We start from the raw sequence: 25,326 nt of genomic DNA, 5'->3' as shown, positions 1-25,326 counted from the left end.
AGCATCTTGCCAGTTCCGCTGGGCAGAAAGGCTGCCAAAAGGGACTTCATCCCTTTACCGGGGGAAATCTTTGCTAAAGACCAAGTTAAGACCCGCACAACTCATCTAACTCCTCCGTTTCGGACTGTTGTGGTTTTCAGAGGGACAGTTGAGCCTCTCCATTTGCACCCGCTGACATCAGTCAGTGGAAAAAACACCCGCGAATCTCCCCGTGGGTCAGGGCAGAGCCAGGTCCACACTGCTGGACGCAAATGAAGTGGCAGCTTGCCTCAAACAGTTGGGGTTTTCCAGTATTTTCTTCCCCACATCCTATTAATAATTAACACAACTGCAATGAGACCAGCTTTTAAGAGGCTTCACTGCCATGGACTGCGTTTACAGTCCCTCTTCCAGGAGCAAAGGTTTGTCGGTTACCACTGGAAACCGGGAAGGCTCTGGTCTCGGCCAGGGATGCCGTCCTCATGGGAACCTGTCTCCGTGTCACCACCGGGCTGAGCCGACCCATCGTGCTGCCAGAGCTGAGGAGACAGAGCCCTGCCAAGGCAGCCCGTCCTCAGCCCCTTCCCTGAATCCCACCCTCAGTTCGAGATGGCTCATCCGGCAATTTTTAAATCGCCACCCTCTTCTTCTACAGGCTGATGTGGGTGTGAGCTCACCAGGCAGGAGGACAAGCTAATGCTCCCTCTCGAAATGGGCTTTGGAGCTTAAAGGACAGAGTTTGGGCGTTGGGGGTGGTCTCTGCCCACCATCCCACAACCTCATCCTCTGGCACCTGCAAAACAGCGAGGGAGCAAAGCCAGAGCAGCCCATTACAGGTCCCTCTTGGGGATGTTTTGCAGTATTTCCCTTTCCAAAGGACAGGGAGCACCTTCCATATCACCATGGGTCCCAGCTGCCCATCCAACCGTGCCATGCCAGGCTTGGGACAATGCTCTGGGTCACCTGGGAGGGGAGAACAGGGATCAAGCCATCCCCAAAGCCTGGGATTTGGACCGAGTGATCTCCGCACAGCCGAACATCCTGCTCGGGAGAAATGCAAACAGAAAACAAGGGGATGGGATAGAAACAAAACCCACAGCCCAACCAGCCCCGTCTCCCGGTAATTGCTTTCCCCCCGCTGGGCTGGGGCCCCGATCCCCTGCCCGGCCCCACGCGGAGCAGCCGCACCGGCCAGGCTGGTTGGGGCGGCCGCGGCGCTGCGGGAGGCAGAGCGGGGCCTGCAAACAGCCCCGGCAATAAACAGCTTCCACATGCACGCCTTGCCTTGCCTAACCACCCGCTCCCCGCCCCGACATACCAGCACACTTATTCATCGCCCTGCGAGGGGCCGAAGCAGCGTCAAGGGCGCTCGGCCCCAGCTGCTCTGGCGCCTGCGAGATGCAGCCCCTCCTGGGATGGGGTCGCCTCCTGGGATGGGGTCCCCGCCAAACCCCGCAGTCCCCGGGGGTGCGGGTAGCCTGAGGTGCCCATCCCACAGCCATGCCACAGCTCCAGGGCTGCTGCAGGACCCCCCAGGCTAGCAAACACCCACCCTACGTGTGGATGCCAGCATTGGCAAACCCCCTCAAATCTCCTTTTAATCGGATCCCCAGTTGTCCTCCTTATCCCACGCTGTCCGCAACCCCCCAGGCCATCGTACCCTGTCTCTCCTTCCTTGAGGACCAGATCAAACCCTGGGCTCAAATCCACATCAGCCTGTCCCCCCTGACGGCGACAGTGTCCCCTTGTCCTCTGTATGGCAAAACCTCTCAAATTAGGGCTTGGGAAAGGGTTTGAGCCCCCAGCCCCGTGGCAGAGGGGGATCAGTACTCTGTAGAGGCTGTATCCACGGGGACGTTAGGGAAACATCACCCGATGAGATCCCATTGCTTTCCCATCCCAGCAAGGACAACAGGGGATGGGACAGTCCCATCCCGGCAGCCTCTGGGGATGCTAAACCTCCTTCGGAGGCAGAGAGCAGGCAGGGTTCCGGCTCGCTGGCATCCCGGCAGGTTTACGAGGAGATTTTTAGCAGCACCAGGAACAGTCCCTAGATTAGAGCTACAGGCTTCAAAAGGAGCTGCCGAGCGCGAGAGCCGAGGGCTGGAGTCGCTGCGGCTGAAAAGGGAACGCTGCACATTATAAATAGCTGCCTCACTGGCAGCACATCTGTTTCAGGCAGCGGCTCGGGAAGGCTGTGCGTGTTCTGGTTTGGCTATTTTGGGGGAAAGAGATTTGAAACTCACTCGTTATTATTATTGTTCGCCCAAGAGATGTGAATGATGCCCATTTCTCCTTTGCCTTTCCAAAACAGAAAGCAAAACGAAGTGAGTTTCAAAGCATCCTGCGGTGTAAGGTTCCCTGGGAGCTGCAGCTCTCGCTGGGAGGTGGTATGAGCACCCCAGTGACACACAGATCAAAGGGTGGTGGCACTAAACAAGGCTGGCCAGGGGACGGGGACAGCACAGCCCTTGTCTCTGCTCAGCCAGGAGCCACCCTACAGCTTTGGGAAGCCATGGGGGTGGGAGAGGGACAGGCGCTGCAGGCAGCAATGAGGCCAAGGGCAGGCGTCGAGGCAAGGCTAGGAGCAATGGTCCCCAAAATGCTATGGGCACGTCTGCACCTGACAGACAGGACTGCCTCATCCCCCTGCTGATGCCACCATGCCCCCCCATTGCTCTGGCCCACCCCTGTACTGATGAGATGCTGGATTCCCCTTGGGACCGACCTTGGTGCAGAGGAGCTAGGCTGAAGAAGGCCACAGTCCCAGGGATGCTCTGGCACCACCAGAACAGGGGACAGAGGGATGTCCCAAGCCCAGCTGCCTCATCCCTCGATGGGCCAATACCCCATGAAAGCCCGCATGTGCCGAGGAGGTGTGGGACACTGCCGGAGCGAGCGGAGGAGGATGAAGTGGCATCCGACGTCCGGCAGCATCGGAGCAGCTTCACACAACCCGGCCCGAGCGCTCCCGAACAGCCCAGCAACGGCTCATTAATCACTCGGCACTGCCGCGGGATGGAGGCCCTTGCCGACCGCCGCCAATCCCCGCGCCGTTACCACAGAAACAACCCTTACCCTGCACAGGCTTCAAAGGGTTTTGTGCGTGTGCCTGTGTGTGCTGCTCCATCTCCCCCCTCCTCCCGATGTTGTTTTGTGTGTGTGTGTATGTGTGTGTGCGCGCGCACGCAAGAAAGAGGTTGGGGTTCTTTTTTCCTGTCTTCCCTGGGAAGTGTTTGGCACCAGGGATCAGATCATGTGAAAAGCGAGTGCAGGAGAGACGGACAGATGGACGGAGCAAAGGAGAACCGGGCGAACCAGCCGTGATAGCCACAAGGCTGGGGGGGCTTTGGAAAGGAGAAGGGAAAGGGTTGGGGGGGGGGGGGGGGGGGCGCAGAGGCAGCTGCGGTGCTAACGAGTCAAAAATAAATATTTATATGGGGAGAGTTTTAAAACCCTATTTTGCATCGTTATAATAAATTATTCATCTGCCTGTTTCTCCCTGCCCGCCTCTCCTGGTAGGGAGCTGTGAAGGGGATGGTGCTGCGGGGTGGGTGAAGGGGGTCACGGCTGACCAGGACCCCCCCCAGCACCCTGGGGAGAGGAGGCAGAGAGGTTTTGGGGAGGGAAGCGGGGACACAGGGCAGATGTAACTGGACCCTGAGACCACCACGGCGGTGCCATATGGGGAAGGGTCGGGAGAGGTGGGTGTCGGGAGCAGGCGGCTGAAGGTGCCCAGGGGACTCAGTGACCTCCCGGCCAGCAGTGTCAGGAACAACATGGCTGCTCTTGCACCGTACGCTGGTTTTGAACGGACCCCTCTGTGACTCCCAGACCCTCACATTTTTGTTTTGGCAAAGATAGCAGTTTCCACCAGGCTGGCTGATGCCCCGCAGCACCCTTCTGAGGAGGTGGGGATGGGGAGCTCTGCAAGGAGCCCCGCTCCCCCCATCTCCGGGTGTCCTGGTGCAACCGCTGAGGGCAGGTACTCGCGTGCAGGCAGCGATACAGCTCCTGCCCACACTCCTGCACTCACACAGCCAGCCAACGAGCCGAGCACTGGCTGGGACAGTGCTTCTAGGAGCCGTCCTCACCTTCGCATTTCCACCTACACACTGACACGTGTACGACAGAGCCCTCTGCAAAGCTGGCAGCGGCTTCCCATCGAGGTCCTTGAGCCGCAGCTCCGAGGCTGCCCCCAGACTCGGTCTTGACCCTTCTGGGTGCAGCAAAGCACTATTGTTTCAGTCACTATTGCACATCCCAGCGCTCTGATTGCAGCTGCCATCACCTCCACCAGCACACAAGGTTTGAAAAGAGCCACCAAGCACAAAGGAAAGGTGTTGGGAGGAAAGGTTTGCCATGGCTATTTCCAGGCTCGCTGCAATTGCATTTGCCAGAACTGCTGCAACAGAGACAAAAAGCAAGGAGGGAGAAAGGCATGAGCCTGTCTGAGCAAGCCACAAAAAGCCCCTTGCCTAGCTGGAGGCTTCCAGCATATGGAAGGGGAGGTAAGAGGGCTGGAGAGGATGAAAAATGATCTTGTGGATCACCCCACTATCCCCTCAGCTCCCTTTCAGCCTCTCCTGGCAGCTGCTCATCTGACCTGCCCCTCCAGCGACTCCCCGGCAGCCTCCTCTGGTACTTCACCCCCAGCATATCTGAACATCAAACCTAAATCTCCCTTGTGCTACAGTTTAAGCCCATAATTTCTTGTCCTACCCACCGTAGGACACAGAGAATCGTTTATTCCTATCCTGCTTGCAGCAGCCACTGACATATTTTTGAAGGCTGTTATCACATTTCACCTTCAGTCTTAGACCTTTTCATGAAAGATGGAACAGAAACACAGGTTTGTGATGGGGAGGAAGGCCAGAATAACAAAGAGGTTTTTCTGGATCACACGTGGGAAGTGGGAAAGCCAGTGGGAAGGCAGGGAGCTGAGGAACAGGCAAGGAGTAGCCAAGAAGAAGCTTAAGTGCCACCAGCCAAGTTCAGGACACAAGGAGAGATGCTGGAGACACAGATCAGCAGGGAGGAAACGTGATGACACGAGGGTCGCAGTGACATGGTGCAGAGCACCGGGACAAAATGGGCCCGGGGTTCCCACGCAGGGTGATGTGGCAGTGCCTGAAAGGGGCATTGGGACTCGGTTGCAAGTGGGGAAGAGAGCTAGCTGGCCTTGCTTCTGCTGGTACCATTATTTATGGCAGGTAACATGCCAACTCAGTCCTAAGGTCCTGGAAAGGTGACATGGAGAACCACAGACATGAACGGCAGGCACCTAACAGCACGATCCAATATGCTTATCGTGCTTTTGCACGGCCGCACGTGTCAAAAGTACTTACAGGAAGGAGATAATCTAATTTGATAAGGGAGAGGGTAGAGGAATAACACTGTGGGCACAGATATCAGGAGCGGAAAACAAAGGAGAGACTGCAGCAGGCATCTGCTACAGACCCCCAGGACTCGAGGAGAGAAAGAAAGAACAAAAAGATTCCTGAACCAACTATCAAAGAGCTCGCAAACACAGGATACTTGTACTCAGGGGGCACTTTAACCACCCAGACATCTGTTGGGCGACAAACACATCAAAACGTAGTCAGAACGGTTTCTTCGTTATGTAGAGGACAATTTACAGATGAAGGAAGTAGAAAGGCTCCATGAAGCTACTCGCCAATAAAAAGACACTGTTAAAAAAGCAACCATAACAGGGGAAGTTTGGAGCCTGTGATCACAAGCGACACAAACCCACCGGAGTGAGGACACAGCGCACGAGATATTTACTTCCCAGCAAACACATTGCAAGGGGAACTAAGGGACAGGCAAGAGCAGCAGAGCTGGAGCTGCTTGTGGCAGCCCTGCACTTGCCCCCTCCAACAACACAGCTGTCGATAAGGGTCAGGATAAACCTCCCAAATGGGGTGGAAAGAAAAGAACCAGAAGGAAGAGCCCTTTGCATCAGAGATAGCCCTAACGGTGGGTTGTGGACGCAGAGAGAGGGGAAGCCCATGATCCCACCTCAGCTAGCAGCTACAGCATGACTCAGGACTGCCGAAGACAGGCTTTTGCCCAGAGCATGGGCAGGTAAAACAGGAGCAGGCAGCCCGTAAGAGCTCATCTCCTGAACACTGATACTTTGAACGCTTGTTACATGAATGAAACCAGCCCTTGTACATCATCGCAGGAGCTGAGCACTTCCAAATACTGGGTCCCCTTTTGAACATCGCCCCTTGGTCCCTGCACCCTGTGCCAAAAGCAGAGACAAGGTCTGAGTTTTACAAACCAGAGCCCCAGCACAAGGTCTGTGCGGTGCCGTGGCTCCTGCCTGTCCCCCTGCAGAGGCGGGGGCTACTGCGTGGAAAGGGGTTTCACAACATCCAGCACTAGAGACACAAAACACTCTTGCAAAACTTGGAGATACAAAAGCAAACATATCTGACGAGTCTGTGCCGCAGCAGAGGGGGTTTTCCAGCACGCAAGGCCCTTTGGCTTCTAGAAAGGAAAGTAAGGAACATGTAAGAAGTGTTTTGTCTGTGAACTCCTAAAGGAGTTTGGAAAAGATCTGGCTTCAGCAATGTCACCTGTGCTCCAGGCAGAGCTCCAGGCTCTGGGGGACACAGGCGGCAGGAGGTGGCCCATGGCCACCCCGCGCCCTGGGGCATGCGGACCCTGGCTCCCCACAGCCCTCCTGCCCCACACCTTGCATCCCCCACCAGCCACTCAATAAATTAAGGCTTTGGCACTCTATAATAGGGTCCAAAACTAGCCAGGTTTTAAAGATGTTTTGTGTTTAAAGATTAAAATAGCGAACGACTTGAAGTGCCTAAAATACACCTGAAAATCTGGCCCTTTGGCATTTAAAGGACCTAAATTTCACCGAAGGGGGTAGGATGCAGCATGAGCCTCTGTTTCTCCTCCAGAATCATCCGGGCGATGAAGGGATATGTCATCCCCTGCTTCCCACACCAAGAGCAAGGACCTCCTCAGCCTTCACAGTTACCTCCCAGCAGATGCAGAAACTGGAGTTCTGCAACTTCAAACAACATAACTTAAAAAAGTGCCATCACTTGGGGATAGGAAAATCTCCCCTAATTTTGGCCACATTTCCAAAGGTGGTTCCCACATTTTGGCCTTAGCTGGAACACACAGTTTCCCATTTTACTTATACAAACGTAGCTCTAGGTATACGCATGTCCAAGTTTCACGGGTGTCGGTTTTGAAGGGCTTTGGAAAAATACAGCTATTAAAAAAGGAAGGAAAAGAAAGTAGCAGGAGCCATATACCACCCCTTTGCAGAGAACAACTCTGGACATCTTTCTCCTTATTTATTAAAAGAAAAAAAAGCCAACATTGCTTTCCAGGCCTGAAACCATGACTTCAGTTACGACACATGTCTATTTATCAGGAGAAAAGCTGAATATTTCCGCTATCACAAGATTATTGCCAGTGCCTGGATTTTTCCCTAACCTCCAGCTAAAATCCTCTGAGCTGACACTCTGAAAATGGAACGGCATACGAAATACGCTCCCTAACTCTCAGAGTTGGACACCCCCCCCTTTTCTCCCAATAAACAATTTTGCATATATTTAAACCTCCTTCCTCTAGTTTCCCAACTCCTCCGCCCTCCCCAGCAAAGAAATTACGAAAATCCGTCATTTCTCTCTTTTTCCCTTGCACCTCCATCTATCAGCGTTTCAAAGGCAGTCTCCTCGAATGCAGAGCGGAGCAGGAGATGGGCAGCGGTAATGGGAATGTGCTCCTGACTGTGCAAACCCACACAGAGAGTGAGGACAGGAGAGACTGCATTTGCATACATATTAAACGAGAGCAGTAAAAAATGCAGACGTGCAAACCATTTGGACATGGCTCGCCTCGGCGATGCGCCCTGCAAGGGAATCAATCTTCTGCGTTCTTAAAGGGAAAAACCTGTTACGGAGCGAAAAGCAAAGCCAGAGAGACGTCCGCTTGCAAACACGGTCAAGGTTTCAAGACAATCTGACCTTCTGCCTTCACTCGCAAACACCTGCTGTGCAAAGGCTATCGCATAAGAAGGTGAGACCCCAATGGGAGTTTCCACTTCCAACTGCTCCCCCTGACCTGGTTTCAGCAGGGCAGTCTGGTGCCTTTGGTTCTCTTCCCACCATCACCATCAGCTGGTGAGACCCCCATCACGAACCAACCTGGTGGCTCCCTGCTTGAGCTGGAGCAAGGTATTCTCACCTCAACCAAGCCCTCACGGAATCACGGAATCTTCAGAGTTGGAAGGGACCTCTAGAGATCATCTAGTCCAACTCCCCTGGACACCACAGAGACCTCCTTGAAATGGCCTGAGCTGGGCTCCATGGAAGAAATAAGTGACACCTGGATATGCCGAAGATGCTCAACCTCTGCATCCCAGTACCTTCACCAACTGAACAGTGAGTACTAAGTGTCACATCCTGCTTTGGCCCTGGGTGTGATCCCAGTTATGGCGAGGTCCAGAGAGCAAGGCAATGAGCCTGGAGAGCGTTACTCCCCAAAATGGCTTTGGTCCAAAGTTTTTGGGAGTCCCTTTTCTGGCTTCATGGAGCTTCGCATCTACCCTACCACACATCGGCTGACTACACTATACGGGTCAAACAACAGCACTGCACATGCAAGCATCTCCCACGGTCAGGATCTACCTTGCTCTGGAAAGACCCAACCCAAGCTCACCACCACTTGTCCCAATGCCCCGGTTAAGGACACTCCCAAGGTAGGATGTTACACCCAAGACAACAAGTAAGTACAGTGGAGCTTATGGAGTGGATCATTCCTAGGTGCCTGCAAGGGTATGGATCTAACGAGGCAAATCACGCAGGCAAACCTACTGATTTCAAAGTCTGCAGGTTCAGATGCATAAAAAGTGCAAAATCAGTAACTTTTATATTGCCACTCAAGGAACCACAAAGATAAAAGCAATATTCTGGGAGTGAAGATGCCATGAATATTTCTCATCTGCACTTATAAGGGATATTTGGGACCAACGGCTTGATTCTGCGTTAGCCTTGTTCAAATGAGATAATTTACATTCCCTGCCGGCTGAAAACAGGCTGTCAACATATTTACTTGTGTCGGGTTTCACTTCCCAGCCACAGTGCTGAAAACCACTAGGTGCATGTGGAGAGCGAAGGTGGGCAGTGGATAGGCCCAGGACCAGGCAGGAACAGCGAGGATGGAGTCCAGTGCGGACACCTTGGTATGCTGCAAGCCAGCAAAGCGAAAGCGTCCTGCAGGGAGGGACACTGGGATGCATCAGCAGCTGCTGCTTTGCATCACGTCCTCCCAGCTTCTCCTTGCAATGGTCCTTTCTGGAAAGACCGGAGCTTGCCAGATTCAGCTGTCCATCCCTGAGGGTCCCGAGGCTGCAGACAGACAACTGGACATATCTCCTCAAGCATCAAGTGCAGTTACCATCTCCTGCTGACTGAGCCTCAGTGCCCAGCAGGGTTTGAACCCTCTGCTTCTGTGGGAAACACTGGCTGGAGTCTCCCTTCTCCTCCCCTCTCCAGCTATCCCCTGCTATGGCCAGATCTAATCTAACCACCTGCTTCTACGTGGCTGACTCACCCCCCACCTGCCTTTGCACCCAAGGACACGATGCGGGAACATGCTGCCAGCATCTGCCTGCCTTTCGGCAGACTTTCCCCACTGATGCCCAGAGACATCACTTCTTCTGGGTCTACCAAGCCCGGGGTAGCGAGGCAGCGTTTAACTGTCTTCTGGTTCTCTACCACCCTCCGGCCCCTCCAAACAAGGCACTCTCAGGGTGGGAAGGGAATTGAAAGGGGCTTCCCAGTAGCCTTTCCAATGTGGATTCTCTGGTGTCTCATAAGGGTTGAGTTCCCATGCAGCTATCAAACGCTTGACTCTCTCCTCTTTACCCACCCACCCATTTTCACAAGACTTGCGGGAGCCGTACGAGAGCTCTACCCTTCAGCCAAACGTAATTGAAACTCGTCGCTGGGCAAAAAACAGGGGGAGGCGGGAACAAATGGAGAGAGCAAGAGAGACACGTACGCACACATGCACAGGCTGGATCATGGAGGCCCTATTCCCTTAAAGAAAGGGTAAAAAAAAGAAAGAAAAAACAAAGTAAGACTACAGTGGCAATGGGCACCAGCTGAGCTGTTGGCTTCCTTCTACACCACGCAATCCTACCCCTCTGCCTCAGCTGCCGGGGATTTACAGGAACAAATGATCTGGGGAGGGTTGGTTCATCCACACACGGTTGTTTCTACAGCGCCCTGCACAAGAGTGGCCCTGTTCCCAATAGCAAGTGACAATTCAGAAACATTCGGGGCTGTTAATTATGTTCCGATTTAATTTTTTTGCAATAGCAATGCCCCCCATGAAAGGGCAGTGGTGAGAATCTCAAAGAGGGAGCCCAGGGACTTCCACCCAAAAACTGGCCCCCTGCCTCGCCAGAGAAACATGAAGGCAAAAGAAAGTGGAGTTCGACAAAAACAACAGAAAACCAACTTATTGAATAGCTGTCATTGGGTAAGTATAAATATATTAGTGATTGTGTTGATATTAGGCTCATATCAAAGGAGATTAATTTGATAATTGCCTGTGCAGAGAAAGAAAAAAAAACCACAATCAAGTCTATTGCCACTGGCATCCGAAACACCTCCCTTGGTTAAATCAATTTCCTTTTTTAACTTAATTTGAGTTAATAAGAAAGTTATGGTGTAGCCATAATCCAAAAACACCCCCCAACACATTTATTCCCTTTTGACTGATCTTATTTTGGCACGAGCCTGATAGCCTGGAGCAACCAAGGGCCAAGGACTTTCTTTGTCAGTTTGGGATAGTTCAAGAGACAGTAGAAAAATGGGAATTCTTTTTCTGAGAAACTTGTCCACGAGCTTCCCCAGCGACACAGCGTGCCACCTCCCACGTGCAGGACACGCATCCCAGCAGTAGTCAGCGATGTCAACCTCACCCCACAAATGGCCCCAGATGACATTTTTAGAGAGGCTCCGTTATCTGAGACTACAAAATTAGCACCATAGAACAGCCTTGGTCTGCAAGACGGTTCCTGACAACGTCAACGGCGGTGCTGCAGAAGATCAAAGGCAAAGCACAGTCCTTCAGCGACAGCAAGCGTTTTGGCTGGTGGGAGAGTGTGGGGGGAGCACGGCAAAGGCAGGAGCAATCCCTGCCCTGGGCAGAAGCAGCCCGACTGAACCCCAAAAATCTCCAGAGCAAGAAATTATTCCTGCCATTTGCCTAAATTAGGCAACCCACATGCACAATTTTTCAGGAATATTCAAGGACCATTTATCCAAAAATTTAGCAATAAAAGCATTGCCCTTCTGCCAAAGAGTTAATAGCCCTGAGAGTGAATTGGAGGTCTCGCTCTTGCTGCGGGATTTCTCCCAGTGACACCGTGTTCCCACTTGGAGACAAGTTTCTTTGTTTGCTTTTCCCCAGTTATATAAAGGACATAAATTTTTGTTGCAGAGAGAACTCCAGGCAATCTGCATCTCCCTCCAAGTCTGCATCTCCCTCTAAGGCTTCTCGCTATGTTTCAGCTTGAATACTACTGCTGTTGCTGCAGTTTTCCAGCTCCTGCCTGTGTCTGCACTAAACCCTCTCCTCCACCCTGGAAAGCGGGAGCCTGCCTGAAACACTGCTCTCTGTCAGTTCTAACCCCACGGGAGTGGCCAAAGCCCTTTGCCACCCCCCCAGCTCCAGCCCGTGGCATCGCAGAGGCAAAGACGTGGGCACAGACGAGCTACAAAACCTTGGGCTGGCAAAGGGACGTGCCCAGAGACACTCCCCTGTGTAAGAGCGTCTTGGGCAAGCGTCTCAGTGGAGCTCAGGCTTTGCAGCTCGGTTCTTTTCCCACCGATCTCCTCCAGCCCCTGGTTTTGCTCCCCCAGCAGGTCCCTGATCCCCAGCCCCATCACTCAGCGCTGAAGGAACGAGCCAGGGGAGGGGAGGTCGTGCCGGGAAGGCTCTCGCAAGGCTCCGGCGAGGGCTGGGTGCTCTCGGCCGGCCGGCGCCGCATTGCACACATACCAGCAAACCTCAGCCCGGCAGCCCCGGAAGGGGAACGAAGCAGCCAGCAGCAGCTCCCAGGCTAGCGAGGAAGCCTTAACCCCTTCCACGCTACAGCCAAGAGGCTCCTCGAGAGCTAGGAGGCAGCGGGAGAGAGGAATCCACCCTAAGGCCAAGCATCCAAATGCTGCATCACTCCCTCCCTAAAAAAAAATCCCAGCAATAGCCTAAAAAATCCCTGGGAACGCAGCCCTCCTCTTCCCCTTCCCATGGCCCAACAGGGAGGCTGGGGACAACCCTCACCCCTGGCCAAAAGCCATCAACCTCCCAGCAGCCAGCACAGCCCCAGGCGACGCGGAGCCCTCCCTGGTGCCCCAGGTACCCCTCCACTCGGGGTCAGCCCCTGGGAGACCCATGCCCTGGAAGACGGTCTCACCAGGGTCCTGTGGGGGACCCAGGGACAGCCACAGCCTGGCAAGGCTTATTCTGCACCACAGGGAGGGGGCACATGGAGCTTTTCCATTCACAGCACTTAAAATCGTGGTGGCAAGGAGGGTTTCTCATCAACACCAGCAGAGGAGAAATCCCTTGAGGCGAGGTTTGCCCTTGGATCTGTGTGTGTGAATCCCCCCACGACTCAAAGGCAGGACTTTGCACTGGGGCACTTGCACCAGTCAAGAGCTGGTTCAACACTCTCTGGTCCTGGCTTTCCCTGGCCCCTATCTCAGCCTGGTTTCTCTTGATCTCTCCCCCTGAAGGCAGAGCCAGCACACTGGTCCCCGAGAGCCAGGGCAGGAGGTGGTGGCACGTCACCTCCAGAGCAGGTACCAGCACACCTCAGCTCTGAAAAAACAGCAACCAGGTGTTACTTCAACCTGTGTGAACGGACTAAAAACGCCCTGGGTAGGGCTGCACCACCCCAGTTGGAAATCGGCTTGGTCCGAGCAGTCTCCAGACACAGTTGCAACAGCTTAAAAGTCGCATTTATGGATCCAACATGATAGCGAACACTTTTTTTTTCCAGCCCAGGTAGGATCACTGAAAGCCAGGGCTGAGCCCACGGCTTCAGCAGGCAGAGCGAGCAGCAGCTCTGGGGCAGGGGCTGTCAGCCAGCCCCACCAGCCCCGGGGCCACTCTGCCCTCCCAGCGGAGATCGCATCTCCCACACCGATGTTCAGCTCCGCTCGGTTCGCTCCAGCGCCAGTCCGATCAGATCAGGCCCAACAGGATTAACCACATAGCGCAGCGCCAGCGGAAGGCAGATTTGCCTTTTAAAAAGAAACACACACACATACGCACACACCAAAGTCCGTGTTAAAGAAACGGCCTCGGTTCAAAAGTTGCCTCCAAATTTAGGTTTTCTAAAATTAAGATCTCGTATTTTTTATAAAATAGAATTAGAGCCTTCATAATAAATTAATAATCAAAGCCCCACAGAAATGTTTCCATAAACTATTTTTTTTAATTCCAGAGGAAACCATTTGTTTAAAAGAACCAAGTGTTCCCCTGCAGAGCAGGCACTCCAGCAATTGCAGCATGATGATAGAAAATGGGGCTGGATAGCAAAAATAACTTAAAACTATTCTAAACAACCATGAAAGCTGAGTCATCTGTTTCAAAGTCCAAGTGGAGATATCCCAGTGACAGGGCCCGCAGAAAATGCTAAGGTGCATAGTTAAAAGGGGAGGGGAGAAACAAAAACAAACAGTAAAAATAGTACAAATTCCTTCAGATACTATTTGTGACAAAAGATGAAAGCTGGGATTTTCATCCTCTTTCCAACATCTTGACTGCAGCAAAGCTCAGGGTTTCATCGCACCAGGCGCTGTGCAACAGGCACCCCTAATGCAATGGTCCTGCGGGTATAAAACCAATACCGAGTACTCAAGCTTACTGTTCCTCTAACAAAAAAAAAAAAAAAAAAAATCAAAGAAAAATAAAGGCACCTTCTCCTCAGCTGGTATCAGCCAGTGCAACCCCATGAAGAACAGGGGAAGGAAAGGCCAAACCCTGATCTCTCACTCCTTTGTACTCAAGCCTGACTTGTATACACTGCTATCACGTTACAAAATGTGTACGTCGCCGTATGAATGGCAAGGTGCCACCGGCATAAATACGTTCGTATCTGGACAAAGGATCTGTCCGCACGTCAGGATCTTCATTAAAAATGAGTTTGTAAGCACTTCCCCTCATTCTTCTGGTTCATTTCCACAAAAACAAAAATGTAGCGTTGCGTCAAAGTTGCAAGAACGCCCAACACGAGACCAGCCCAAGCGCTTGGTGCTTCAAAGGCAGCTGGGCTTTCACAGCACTCCCAGCTTTCCCAGGCTCGTCGAGGCACGGGTTTAAAGTGGTGGCACTTGAACCTGGTAGCTAGCTTGATTTAACAATGGGAACATGCAGAGCACAGCCTGGTGCAGCTGCAGTGAGGCCACAGGTAGAGCGCGGTGGGGAAATGCAAAGCCCAGCCAAGAAGCCGGGGACACGTCACGCAGGATGGTGAGGGCTGCACCGCACCGTGGGCACCCGGCGGTTAAAGGAAGCAAGTGCCACAGCCACCAAGAATAGAACCATCATGGCTATTTTAACACAAAGTTGCAGGTGTGGCACCTTACTCTGAAGGTTTCTGGGTGGATGTTGCTGGAGATGGGCAATAGTGAAGGGAAGATCCTCAGCACCTTCCCTCCAAGAGGGACAGAGCTCGGTAGACCTAATCTTAACCAATGTGGCCAGTCCTTTATGCCCTGCTACCAAGACTAATTTAAAGCTACTTCAGGTAGATATGGGCACACCAGACCGCAGGGACTGCCCACATCAAGTTGACAGCGTGGCATTTAAAGGCAATTGGAAGGTGCTTCAAACCACCGCACCGTGAAAGGCAGCGTTTCCAGAGCTGCTTCACGAGCAGTTCATCCTTCTGCGTGTGAGGAGCCATGGAGAGAGCAGAGCAGGAGCTGCCTCCGCTGTCCCCCTGCGTCCTGGGGCACTACCTCGTGGCTGGGGCTCCAGGGACAATTCAGTTCCCCTGGGATTTCACAAGCAGTCGACAAAAGAAAGAACCTCAGAAGGAGGTGACAAAAAGACGGTAAAGCCCGTGGGAACAAGCAGCCTTTTACAACTGAGGGACAAGTGACAGCGACAAACCTTTCCTCATGCATGCTCAGCAAAGGCACACTGGAAATCCGGTGGCCATTCCTGCTGCCGGCACCTCTCTCTCTCCAAAAACTGCTTCAGACTTCCCTTCTCCTCCTCCAAAAGATCCGACCGCCTTAAATTCTGCCTTGCGCTGCTGTAATGAGGGAAGGGCTCTTGCTTTCCGCTTACTGATGAGGAACCGACCTCCAAAAAAAAAAAAAAAGAGCACGGATCAGAGGCAAACAGAGTTTGCAGGGAGAAGCCATAGCTTTTATCAGGACAACTGACAGAGCCGGAAAAACAACAGGCTGAATTTTGGGCACAACTGGCTTTCTTCAAGGTCTGTCTATGTTGCATGCAGGAGAAGCCTGTAGTTAAGACAGGGTGTTCCAGGTTTTTTTTCCTAGGCTGCACCCTGAGTTAAAAACACCACTGGCTGAAGGGCTGGAAAAAACAATGAGTTCAAACAGGAAGGCATCTAAGAGGGGGATTTCCAAAAAGGTGGGGAAGAAACCATCAAAGCAAGATTTCCAAAGAGCTCGGTGCGTGGGGTGCTCTTTGGGCAGGGAAAGTTTTCCACAATCTGACTCCAGGACAACTTGAAGACAACGATACCATCAACGCATGAAGCTGCCTCAGTCCCCACTCCGACACAGGTCCAGGTAGGCAAGTGACTCAGCTGGAGTTACAAACAAAACACAATGGCAGATCTGAACCTCATGTCCCTTTTACACAATGCTCTTATTGTAAAGAAGTCGTAAAGCAGAACTTCCCCTAAGCTGACGTACATCTATTTTAACTTTTTTTTTTTTCAGCAGATAGAAGCATGAAAGGGACTCAAACCATGGAGAGTCAAGCCTTGCGCCTTGATCACCGCAATTCGATCATCCACCTCCCAAAACCCAGGCAAAAAGACTTTGGGCTTTATCCCAGGTTGCTTCTGGAGCATGCAAGCACCTTCCACGTCTGATGTTACAGCATCCCTCAGGCTTTGCACAGTCTCTAGCAGTGCTGCCTTTGGGGGTCAAGTACCTGGTGGGTTTGATGCTGGCTAGAGGGATGAAGGTCCCTTCATTTGCTAAAAAAGCACGCAGAAGAGGATGGGTTGTTCCCTAACAACAAGCACCGTGTAGATTTGCCCAGCCTCACCCAGAAGACTACTCCCTCTCATGCCTAAAGTACGTCCTAGGCTGCCACCAAATTCACAGGTCTCACAGTCCCCCAACGTGCTTGCCCTCCGACTGCCCCAACAAGTGAGGCAGCACTTATCTGTGTTTCACATATGGGTCACCAGAGGCAGAGACAAAGCCCCAGCTTCCTTCTGCATAAACTCCTCAAAGCACCAGGTTTGAAGATTTCATGGTGTTCAGACACCTGAACCTGGGTCCAACATCACCTAGAGCAAAGAACAACCCCAAAATCCCAGAATCTGGGCCAACAGCCCTGACCACTGTCCACCCTTGCCACATCCCGGCCAGCTGAGATTGCTCTCCTAGGTTTCATCCCAGCCTTCAAGCTCTGGACTGTCTCAGAGGAGCAGTTCTCACAGAACAAAATTCAGCCTTTGATGCCATTGGCACTTCCTCCATTAGTTGCTTTGAAGATTAGGGCCAGAGCCTTAAATTGGATTCAGAAGCTGATGGGGAGCCAATGGAGCAGCTTGAGCTGCCGGTGGCCTAGCCCTTTGGGGAGGTGAGCGGTCATGCTCTGCACCAGCTGGTCCCACCACACTGTTTCTACTTTCAGCTTCTGCTACAAGGCACAGAAGCACAGTCAGCTTGAGCCAAGCAACGGCATCGATACAGTGGACAAAATTGTGCCCAAGCTGGAGCATTTTTGGAAACAAGCATTTCCTGGTCACCACAGCTAGCAAAGAGTCCAGAAAAATTGGGATTCTCCAAACCACACCCATAGATCGAGGCAGCATGCAGACAATAGAAGGCAAGGTGTCACTGCTGGCTTCACAGCCTCATGTTTTCCAACCTGCTTCCCCTCCATCCTCAGCCTGACTCAGCTGCTCATACCTGCATCCCACAGCAGCAGCGGCTCTAGTGGTTGGGCCAGCTGGGAATGAGAAACACGCCCATGGCATCTCCATCTCTCCTCCTGGTGAGGAGTCTCTCTCCTCCCACCACCACACATCCCCTGACTGCCCCTGCCCTACGGTGCTGCCTGACCCAGGGATGATGGGCAGCAGCAAGAGTAAGCTCTCCTCGGGGTAAGCAGGTAGCATGGAAGCCAAAAGCATCAGGAACATCGATGGGAGCTCAGAGTGGGAGCATACAGGCACATTTTTGGTTCCTCTGTATGTTTTTCACTGGACCAGTTCTGCAACCACAGTGTTAGATGCTGCACACGCACGAACACGCACAAAGGGACCATCCTTGCTCTAATGTGTAGGATTTCAGCACTGAATAGTGCCTGCAGACTTCTACATCCATCCATCCGTTCCCCTGACCACGTCCCCTCCCTGGCCCTCCCAGCCAGGAGCCATGGAGCAGAACAGCTGGATTTCACCTGCACCCAATACCGCAGCTTCTGCTAGGACAGGTCCCTTTGCTCAAATTCCTTCAAACCCTTTGGAGACTGCCAACTCAGAAACTGATAAGGAGGAAAGCTCATGGACCACAAAAAGCCACCGCTCCTCTCCCGTCAAGTTGAGTCCCCAAATGAGGGAGGAGATCCACGCATGCCAAACTCGCTTCCAAAGCATCTCCCTCCTCCAGGAGCCGGGGCACAGGGGCAGCAAGACACTCTGTGCTGTGAAGTGACACACACCAAAGTAACATGTGGCACAGTCACCGCAACTCTATTAATTTAAGTTAATTTCCTGCAGTTCTGTCTTAGTTTTCCAGCAGATTCGGGACTTAAAGGTTAAAGCGTAACCTTGTCTCAGTAGCTTGCTATTCGCTCCATGCAAATGTCTACCTACAGCCTGGTAATTACATGCATTTCCAAAGAGCCAATCCGCCGTCAGCCTGACAGATACTGATCTTCCCGTTTTATTTTTAGCTCTGTGCTTCCCCCTCTAGATGCAAAAAAAAATTCTGTTTGTTCCATCTTTTGCTGCAGCCTCTTTTTTCCCCGGCTCACCAGCCAGCTCCCGTCTCAGCCGGGCTGGAGCAGGGAGCAGCGTGGGGTGGCCAGCTGGGCAGGCGCTGGGCTCCTGGTGGGACTCCTGCACAGGTCCCCACCACGGTGGCTCCTTTGGGGCCACCCGGGGAATTTGTCTCCTCTGGAAGAGAGAGGTTTTTAAATGGGAAACTCAAATGAGACATAAAGAGCTACATATCCCTTTGTAGGGGAGCTGGATACTTTCTCCTGGGGACATCTCCAGGTCATGCACAACCAGCCAGGTCCCAGACAAGAGAAAAGGGGCCAAATCTGGCAAAGTTCAGCCATGTGATAGTGGCTTTGAAAGTCCAGGGTTTGTCATCTTGCAGAGGTGGGTGGCTTTCCTGGTTAGCCATGCAGCGCAACCCAGAAAGAGGAGACAAAGCCGGGAGGGCAGGCAGTGGAGGCAGGTCAGCCAGGCAAAGACAAAGCTCGGTTGACACTTCCAACCCCTAAAATGGGCACACACCAGACGAAGTGTGTGTGGTGCCACTGAGACCAACATGCTGTTCTCCTCCATGAGCTGCTGTGGTGGCTTTGGGGAGAAGGCAAGGTGTGCAAACCGCTAGAAATTTGTATCCTCCAGAAGTTCAGCCCCATGGGGCAGCCCACCTCCAAAGAGCAGCCCAAAAGGCTGGTTGTAAATCCTGAGACTTGGAAGAAACAGGGATCAGGTTCTTCTTGTCTGCCTTTCCTTTTGGAAGGAGCCTGAGAGTGGGGATGGGTTGGGCTTTGAGGGGTGAGGTCTGCATGCCTCTCTCCCCTCCTCTCTCTCAAATGCATATTTTAGATTTAAACCAGAACAGATTCACACAAACTTTAGTCACGTGATGGGGGGGAAAAAAGGCACTGAGCCTGAGAAGTGACACTCAAGGAACGGGCTGGCTGTCGGAACTACAGCATGGTGGCCAAACTCACCATGGGCAACGCCGACTGTGGGCCACAGGGTGCAGCTCGGGGACTTTAAGCGAGTGAAAAGTGTTTGCACAGAGCAGAGAAAGGAAACCTGCATGCAGGGAAGCCACATAATAAAATGTGCTAAATAAATAGCTGAAGAGAAAGGAGAGGAGCAGGGATGGGATAAAGCTGAGGAAGAGTTGAATGTAGCAGTTGCAATCTCTATGAGACTCCAGTAAAAGCCAGCAGAGCTGGGGCTGGTGCATCTCGCAGACACCACAAACACTTCTCTAACGCTCACCCCAGCACTGGCCACCTTGGACCCGGCCCTGGCCACACGGGAATCATAATTATGTCTCATACATGCAGAGAACAGACCGCTTGCCTTGCTATGCTTCTAAGGGTCTTCTTAGTCACAACGGCATTTAGAAAAATAATCAAGAAATTATCCCTCCATGGTTTTACATGTCCAGGGGTATCTCTTCAAAGCTCACCAGCGATTGACCTCCTTGAAATTTTGTAACAAATAAAAGCACACAACACTCAGAAGCAGCTTATCCAGCAGCCTGTAAATACTTTCAACAGGTGGTTTTGGGCAGTTAGTAGGAGCAAAGATTTTGCAGGGACCTGAGTTCCATTGTCCCAGCTTTCCCCTCCCACAGCTCCTAACCTGAAGGTCAATCTAACACACAACCAGGGGAGCAGGAGCCATGCTAGCTCCCAGGAGAGGACACTGGATGAGACCGGGGGATGACAGAACAGAGAGCACGGAGGGGAAGGTTATCATCCCCGTTACAGAGCTGAAAAACAGAGATTTTGCTATTTACTTAACAGCCCACAAGGTATGAATCAAGCTCAGATCCCCAAACCCCATCCTTCTGCACCAAAATAAATAAATGAACCAACCAACCAACCTGCCTCCCATCGAGGAGGAGTCGGGCTCCAGAGGAGCTTTGCCACCTTCTGCACAGACGCAAGCCCTGGCTGAGCTCCGTGAGAACCAATTCCTCCGATGCCAACAAGTTTAGCCAAAGGAATTCAGGGCAAGCAATGAGAAAAGGCTGGTGCAAACCTACCCCTTCACCAGGTTCCTGCAAAGCGTCTGTAAATCTGAGAGCTTCACATAATTGTGTTTTAAACAATTCAAACCTGGCACTGCCAGCCTTTCGTTTGAGAGTCGCTTCCTTGCTGCTGGCTCGTTTGGTTGTGGTTTTTTCTTTTTTAAAAACACTATTCAGTCTTCATTCTCCTTTGTGTGATTCCATCATATCATTCCCACCTCAGCTTGAAATATTAAAGACTGGGTACCCCCCAAGCCTCTTTCCTTGCGTTTACACCCTCTTATAGAGAACGATGACAGTCTCTGACACACATCATTTAACCAAGGACTGCACCCAGGGCTGCAGTTGTTCTCTCGCATCCTGGACACCCCTGCAAAGCCACCAGCAGAATCCAGGACCTTAACTCTTTTAACCTCTCCTCCCACATTTATCCCTCAGGCTCCATGTCATTGCAGTGCTTTTCTCCAAATCCCTTCCCAGCGGGTTTACACTCGAATGTCATTGCAGCACCCAGGCTTGGGCACTGGAAAACAGTGCTGTGAGCACGAGCCAGAGAGAAAGAACCAGGGTAGTGTCTCCAGGGCTGTCTGACACGTGGCCTCAGCATCTGTTGCCCAAAAAATATCAAAAGGCAGATCTTACACTTACAGAAGATATGCACAACAGAAGGTTTTAGCCTTTCTGTGACCATAGCTGGATTCAGTCCTCACCAATACAATTCCGACCAGTGCTTCCGACATTGCATTCTCCAGTCCTTTAGTGACATATATTCCAAGTCTTTCAGCTTTTCAGCTGTTCTGCAAGAAGCTCTTTCCCTCTGGATCTCTGCTGCAGTTACGTGCACTTGCCGTTTTCCAGGTCGCATGGTTACTTCTGCCCTCTTACAGCTGATCTTCCCAGGCTTTCTCTGTGTTTCTTTCCTCCTTGGTATTTTTGGTTTCTCTGCCTTTCTGCATCTAATGAACACGTTCACCGTGATCTGGGAGAGGGCTGTCAAGAGCGACATGGACCATACTGAGCAAAATCCCACGACAGAGGATGTGACCTGCTAAATGAAGCTGGGCCTGCAGTCAGACCCTTGGAGGGATGCTGGGTGCTCCCCATCACCCAGTCTACACCTGCTCACCTACATCTTTCCTTTACAGCATCTCACCGCAGCGTTTTGACCCATGGCTGCAGGTATCTCCAGCGAGACATCTGGAGGCACTGGGTGGAACTGGTCATGGAGTGTTGTGTCCATTGAGTTCCCTTGGGCTGCTCAGACCCACGACAAGCCGTCCTGCATACCATGCCATGCTCCCTCCCACGGCCCTGCCACCTCCTACAGCACCACCTCAGACACCACCGGAGCAAATGTTTAACTTCAGGTGCCTTGCTGGGAGCCATTAAACACCACCTCTCTCCCAGTGCCACCCCTATTCCTTCGCTAGAGACTCCTACCGCCTGAACAGATGGAAATTGCTCAGCTCAACCTATTTTTCTCCCTCCATCCCCCTTGCCCCAGGCTTTCCCACCCCATCCCACATTTCTCCTATGTCCCAGGAGAGATGCAAGCTCCCGCACCACGACTGTCTCTGACCAGCCAGCACAACATCCCGACACCAGATACATGGACTCAACAGAAGCCTTTCCTCCAACTTCAAGAGCCGCTGGCTTCATTCCCCTGTTCCTCTTGGCCTCTCTATTCCCTCATGGGCTGCTTTTCTATTTGGGAGCCCATGATTGTATCTGACAAGGTCTCCTAATTGTCTCCACTGATTTTACCGGAGACTGATTTTAAAAGCAGATCAGTAACTTAGTCACTTCAATATCATTGCTGAATTCAGCTCCCTCATTTATTAATGGGCCTACTTTTGCTCTTTCTCCCCTGATATGTTTGCAAAATCCCTTTTTATTTCTCTTAACCCCTTTGGCTAACATTAACAAGCAAAAACTCAGTAATATTTGATATTATATGTGTATAAATAAAAGCAGGAAAAGATCTTATTCACTCCTGTTATAGCTACTAAAGCAGGCCTAGGGCTCTGGAATAGCAGCTTTACTGCATACGTTAAATATCTCCATTACTTTATTAATGCACAGCGTCAGAATTTTGTTGGATAGTTTGGGTTATTTACCTTATAAAGTAACATGAGCATCACAAACCACGAAAAGAGGGTATTTAGTACTTTCTCCTTAAGTCTGCATCTCCACAAACCGAGGGAACACAAGACGACAAAAACAACCCCCCATGTACTACATGTTTTTTCTTTTACAAGAGGTGGGGCAGAAGGGGAGATGGAAGACCAGCAGTTACCCTGGCACCAACGCCATCACACGTTTTTGCTCAGGAGGAATTTGTACCAGCAATTTGCAAGCAACAATCCCAGCCTGCCTTAACAGCCATGACAACAGCCAGCAAGTGCGAAGGACCACTCGTCCGGCTAGAAAGAAGATTTGGGGTGCCCCTTCCTCACAGCCCAAATCCAGAGGTGACAAGAAAAGCCCAATTAAACCAAAAACCCACAAAAGCAGTTTCCAAGACGAAATTTTCCATCTTCAGTATTTTCATTGACTTCTCAGACATGGTTCAAGTGATGCAAAATTGTAATAATCAGAAGCACGTAGCAAAGTGACCAAAAAAACCCACGTCCAAAAGTCTTTAAAAGAATTAAAACAACCTGAGTAAGTCAAGTCAGCCCTGATGAGGGGCCAGCTTCCTAATTCTGCAGGCTGGACTTCTATTTGTCTGCCTTTAAATCGCTGCCTCAAAGACACCACAACCCAGGCACCTGGAGACCAGCTCCAGTTCCCTGCAGAGAGAAGACGAGCGGTGAAACACAGGAGATGGCTCAGAGGAGCTGCTCCAGGGTCCTGTCCCCAGATCTCAGCTTTACAGCTCCCTCGGGTCCCGGTGCAAAGGGGTCCCCAGGGGAGCAGCGATGGAGCTGGGTAGGACCAGCTTAGGCGACTGCGTTTTGAAGCTGAGGGACATCAGTGCTGGATGCCCTGAGCATAAATTCACACCATTTGCCTTTCCAATTTAAAGCTGAGGTGGGGAAAAATAAATAAGGATTCATCTCAGAAAACAGAGCAGCACTTGAGTGTCGGCAAGGCAAGGCTGAGCCCTCATCCCAAGCCCCCTTACCTCCTCGCAAGCCATCACCCTATTTATTTGCTGCCTCCCCCCGCTTTCTCAGTGGATGCTGCCCTCCCACACGCTGCTGCTACTGAAGTGAGGGAGAAAATGCCAAGGGAGAAGCCAAAAATGGGCACATGGGGCTCAATGTCTGCCTCAGTTTCCCCCGCTCCAACCAGCGCTAGTCCCCAGGGGATGAAGAGACAAGAGGGCAGCTGGCATGAGGTGGCCTTTGCTGGACAAAGCCCTTCCCAGGGGCTGAGGGTGCAGTGTGGTGATGAGATGAGCCAGGGCAGAAAGGATGCTCAGACCCCATCTCTGCCCAGGGCACAATGGACGGGCAGCGTGGCTGCAGGGTGAAATCCTGCCCAGCACCATGGTGATGGGCAATTTGGGGCAAGCTCAGGTCACCCCCCAGCAGGGCTGAGGTGAGGGGTGACAACCCTGGCTTCACCCCTGCAAACACTTCCCAGCCACTTTTTTTGGGGTACAAAACCAGAGGAACCCAGACTTTCCCCATCACCCTCCACCACGTTTCCCTTCTTGAAGTGCAAAACTTCCCCTCACCACCTATTTTTAAATGCAACCGAGTCCAAGCAGGGGCTGGGATCCTCTGTGTTGGGTTTTTTTTTGTTAGTTTTTTCCTTTTTTTTTTTTTTCCTGGGGGCTGTGATTTTCGGGAGCCGGCAGGGAGGCAGAAGCACCTGCTGCCAGCCGCCCCGCAGCCGCGCGTGAGGCTGCCCGCAGACCGCAGGCAGCGGCGGCGGAGAGGGAGGGCGGGCGAGCAGGCTCCCCTCGCAAAGTCTGTCCTGTGCTGTCTAATAACACAAGGTGTCATTGTATACCCAAATCAGTGCCTGGAGCTTTATTTATAACAACTGAAATGCAAAACCCAGCAGGCCAGAAACGGCAAAGGGAGCGAGAGACTGGGGAGGGCAGGGAAGCAGCTGGGCAAAATCTCCCTATTTAGCAGGATTTGCCTTGAGATTTTCAAGCTGGATTGGGGCTGGGGGGTGGGGGGGTGAGAACGACAGACGCAGGGGGCCACGGGAGGAGGAAAGAGAGATGAAAGGGAGGGAAGAAGGAGCTGGCAGAGCAGCAATGCCTCCCTGGCTGTGGCAAGGCGACGATGTTTTCTCCACCACGGAGCCCTGCGTGAAGTGATGGGGGTGCTTCACTCGCAGCCCCCACCAGCCAGCAAAGGGGCAGGGGGGGAGGCTCCAGCTCCCCTAGGACTCCCTGGTTTTTACAGCTCCTCTTTTTTTAAAGGCCATTTGTGGCTTTGTAGCCACCCCCTCATCCCAAGAAGAGCTCTGCAGCTCAACAGCTGGTTCCAGTGGACTGACTCCCTCTTGCAATGGAATAGGCTGTATCTGCAAACTTGGCAGGAGCCATCCCAAAGGGACTCGCCCAGCCCGGCAGGCAGCAGTCCCAGTGCGCTCCCTGGGGCGCAGCTCCTATCAAACCCAACACCGACGGCTTGCACGACCCGGCTCCTGAGAGAAGCTGAGAGCCCTGAACTCTTGCTGAACTCAGTGGGAGCAGAGGCAGCGCAGCAGCGAAAGGTCCCAACCCTGCACTTACAGCATCGGGAGATGCGCTCTCCTCGGGTGGGTCCAGATGTTATCATCACCGCTGCCACCCCCGGCAGCTTGTTCATCTGCTCCCTTGTGCCGGAGGCTCCCGCTGCCGGCGCGGCATCGGTGGAACAGCTCTCGGGCTCCATGGCTCCTGGGCAAAAAACTGGCAGCTTTGCCTAAACCCCCTTTCCCCAGCAGCTGGAAGGAAGCTGCTGCCAGACTTTGTACTGAAGCGGCTGAGGTGGGAGCATTCATGTCCCATTCTTCTGACTCACCGTGGAGGTGGTAGGCAGCAGCGCGAGGGAAATAATAAACAGCTGGAGGGGGTAAAGGGGGAGGTAACATCTTAAGGAGTTGCAGCTAGCGATGCCGTTTGGTGTTCACCTCCCCTGCAGACAGATATTTAAATCTC

At 52.4% G+C, this 25,326-nt stretch overlaps 1 protein-coding gene across 1 annotated transcript in view; it reads right to left on the bottom strand.

The window, feature by feature from the left end:
- LOC134523841 (uncharacterized) overlaps positions 1-25,064 on the bottom strand; it is a 76,195-nt gene extending 51,131 nt beyond the window's left edge. The window contains exon 1 of the mRNA XM_063353264.1: positions 24,919-25,064. Coding sequence (XP_063209334.1) covers positions 24,919-25,060 — 142 coding nt within the window. The 5' untranslated portion in view covers positions 25,061-25,064. The remainder of the gene's footprint in view (positions 1-24,918) is intronic.
- Between the last annotated feature and the right edge of the window lie 262 nt (positions 25,065-25,326).

The sequence above is a fragment of the Chroicocephalus ridibundus genome, chromosome 15 (genome assembly GCF_963924245.1).
Source record: "Chroicocephalus ridibundus chromosome 15, bChrRid1.1, whole genome shotgun sequence".
NCBI lineage: Eukaryota > Metazoa > Chordata > Aves > Charadriiformes > Laridae > Chroicocephalus > Chroicocephalus ridibundus.
This window is presented reverse-complemented; position numbering and strand designations above follow the sequence as displayed.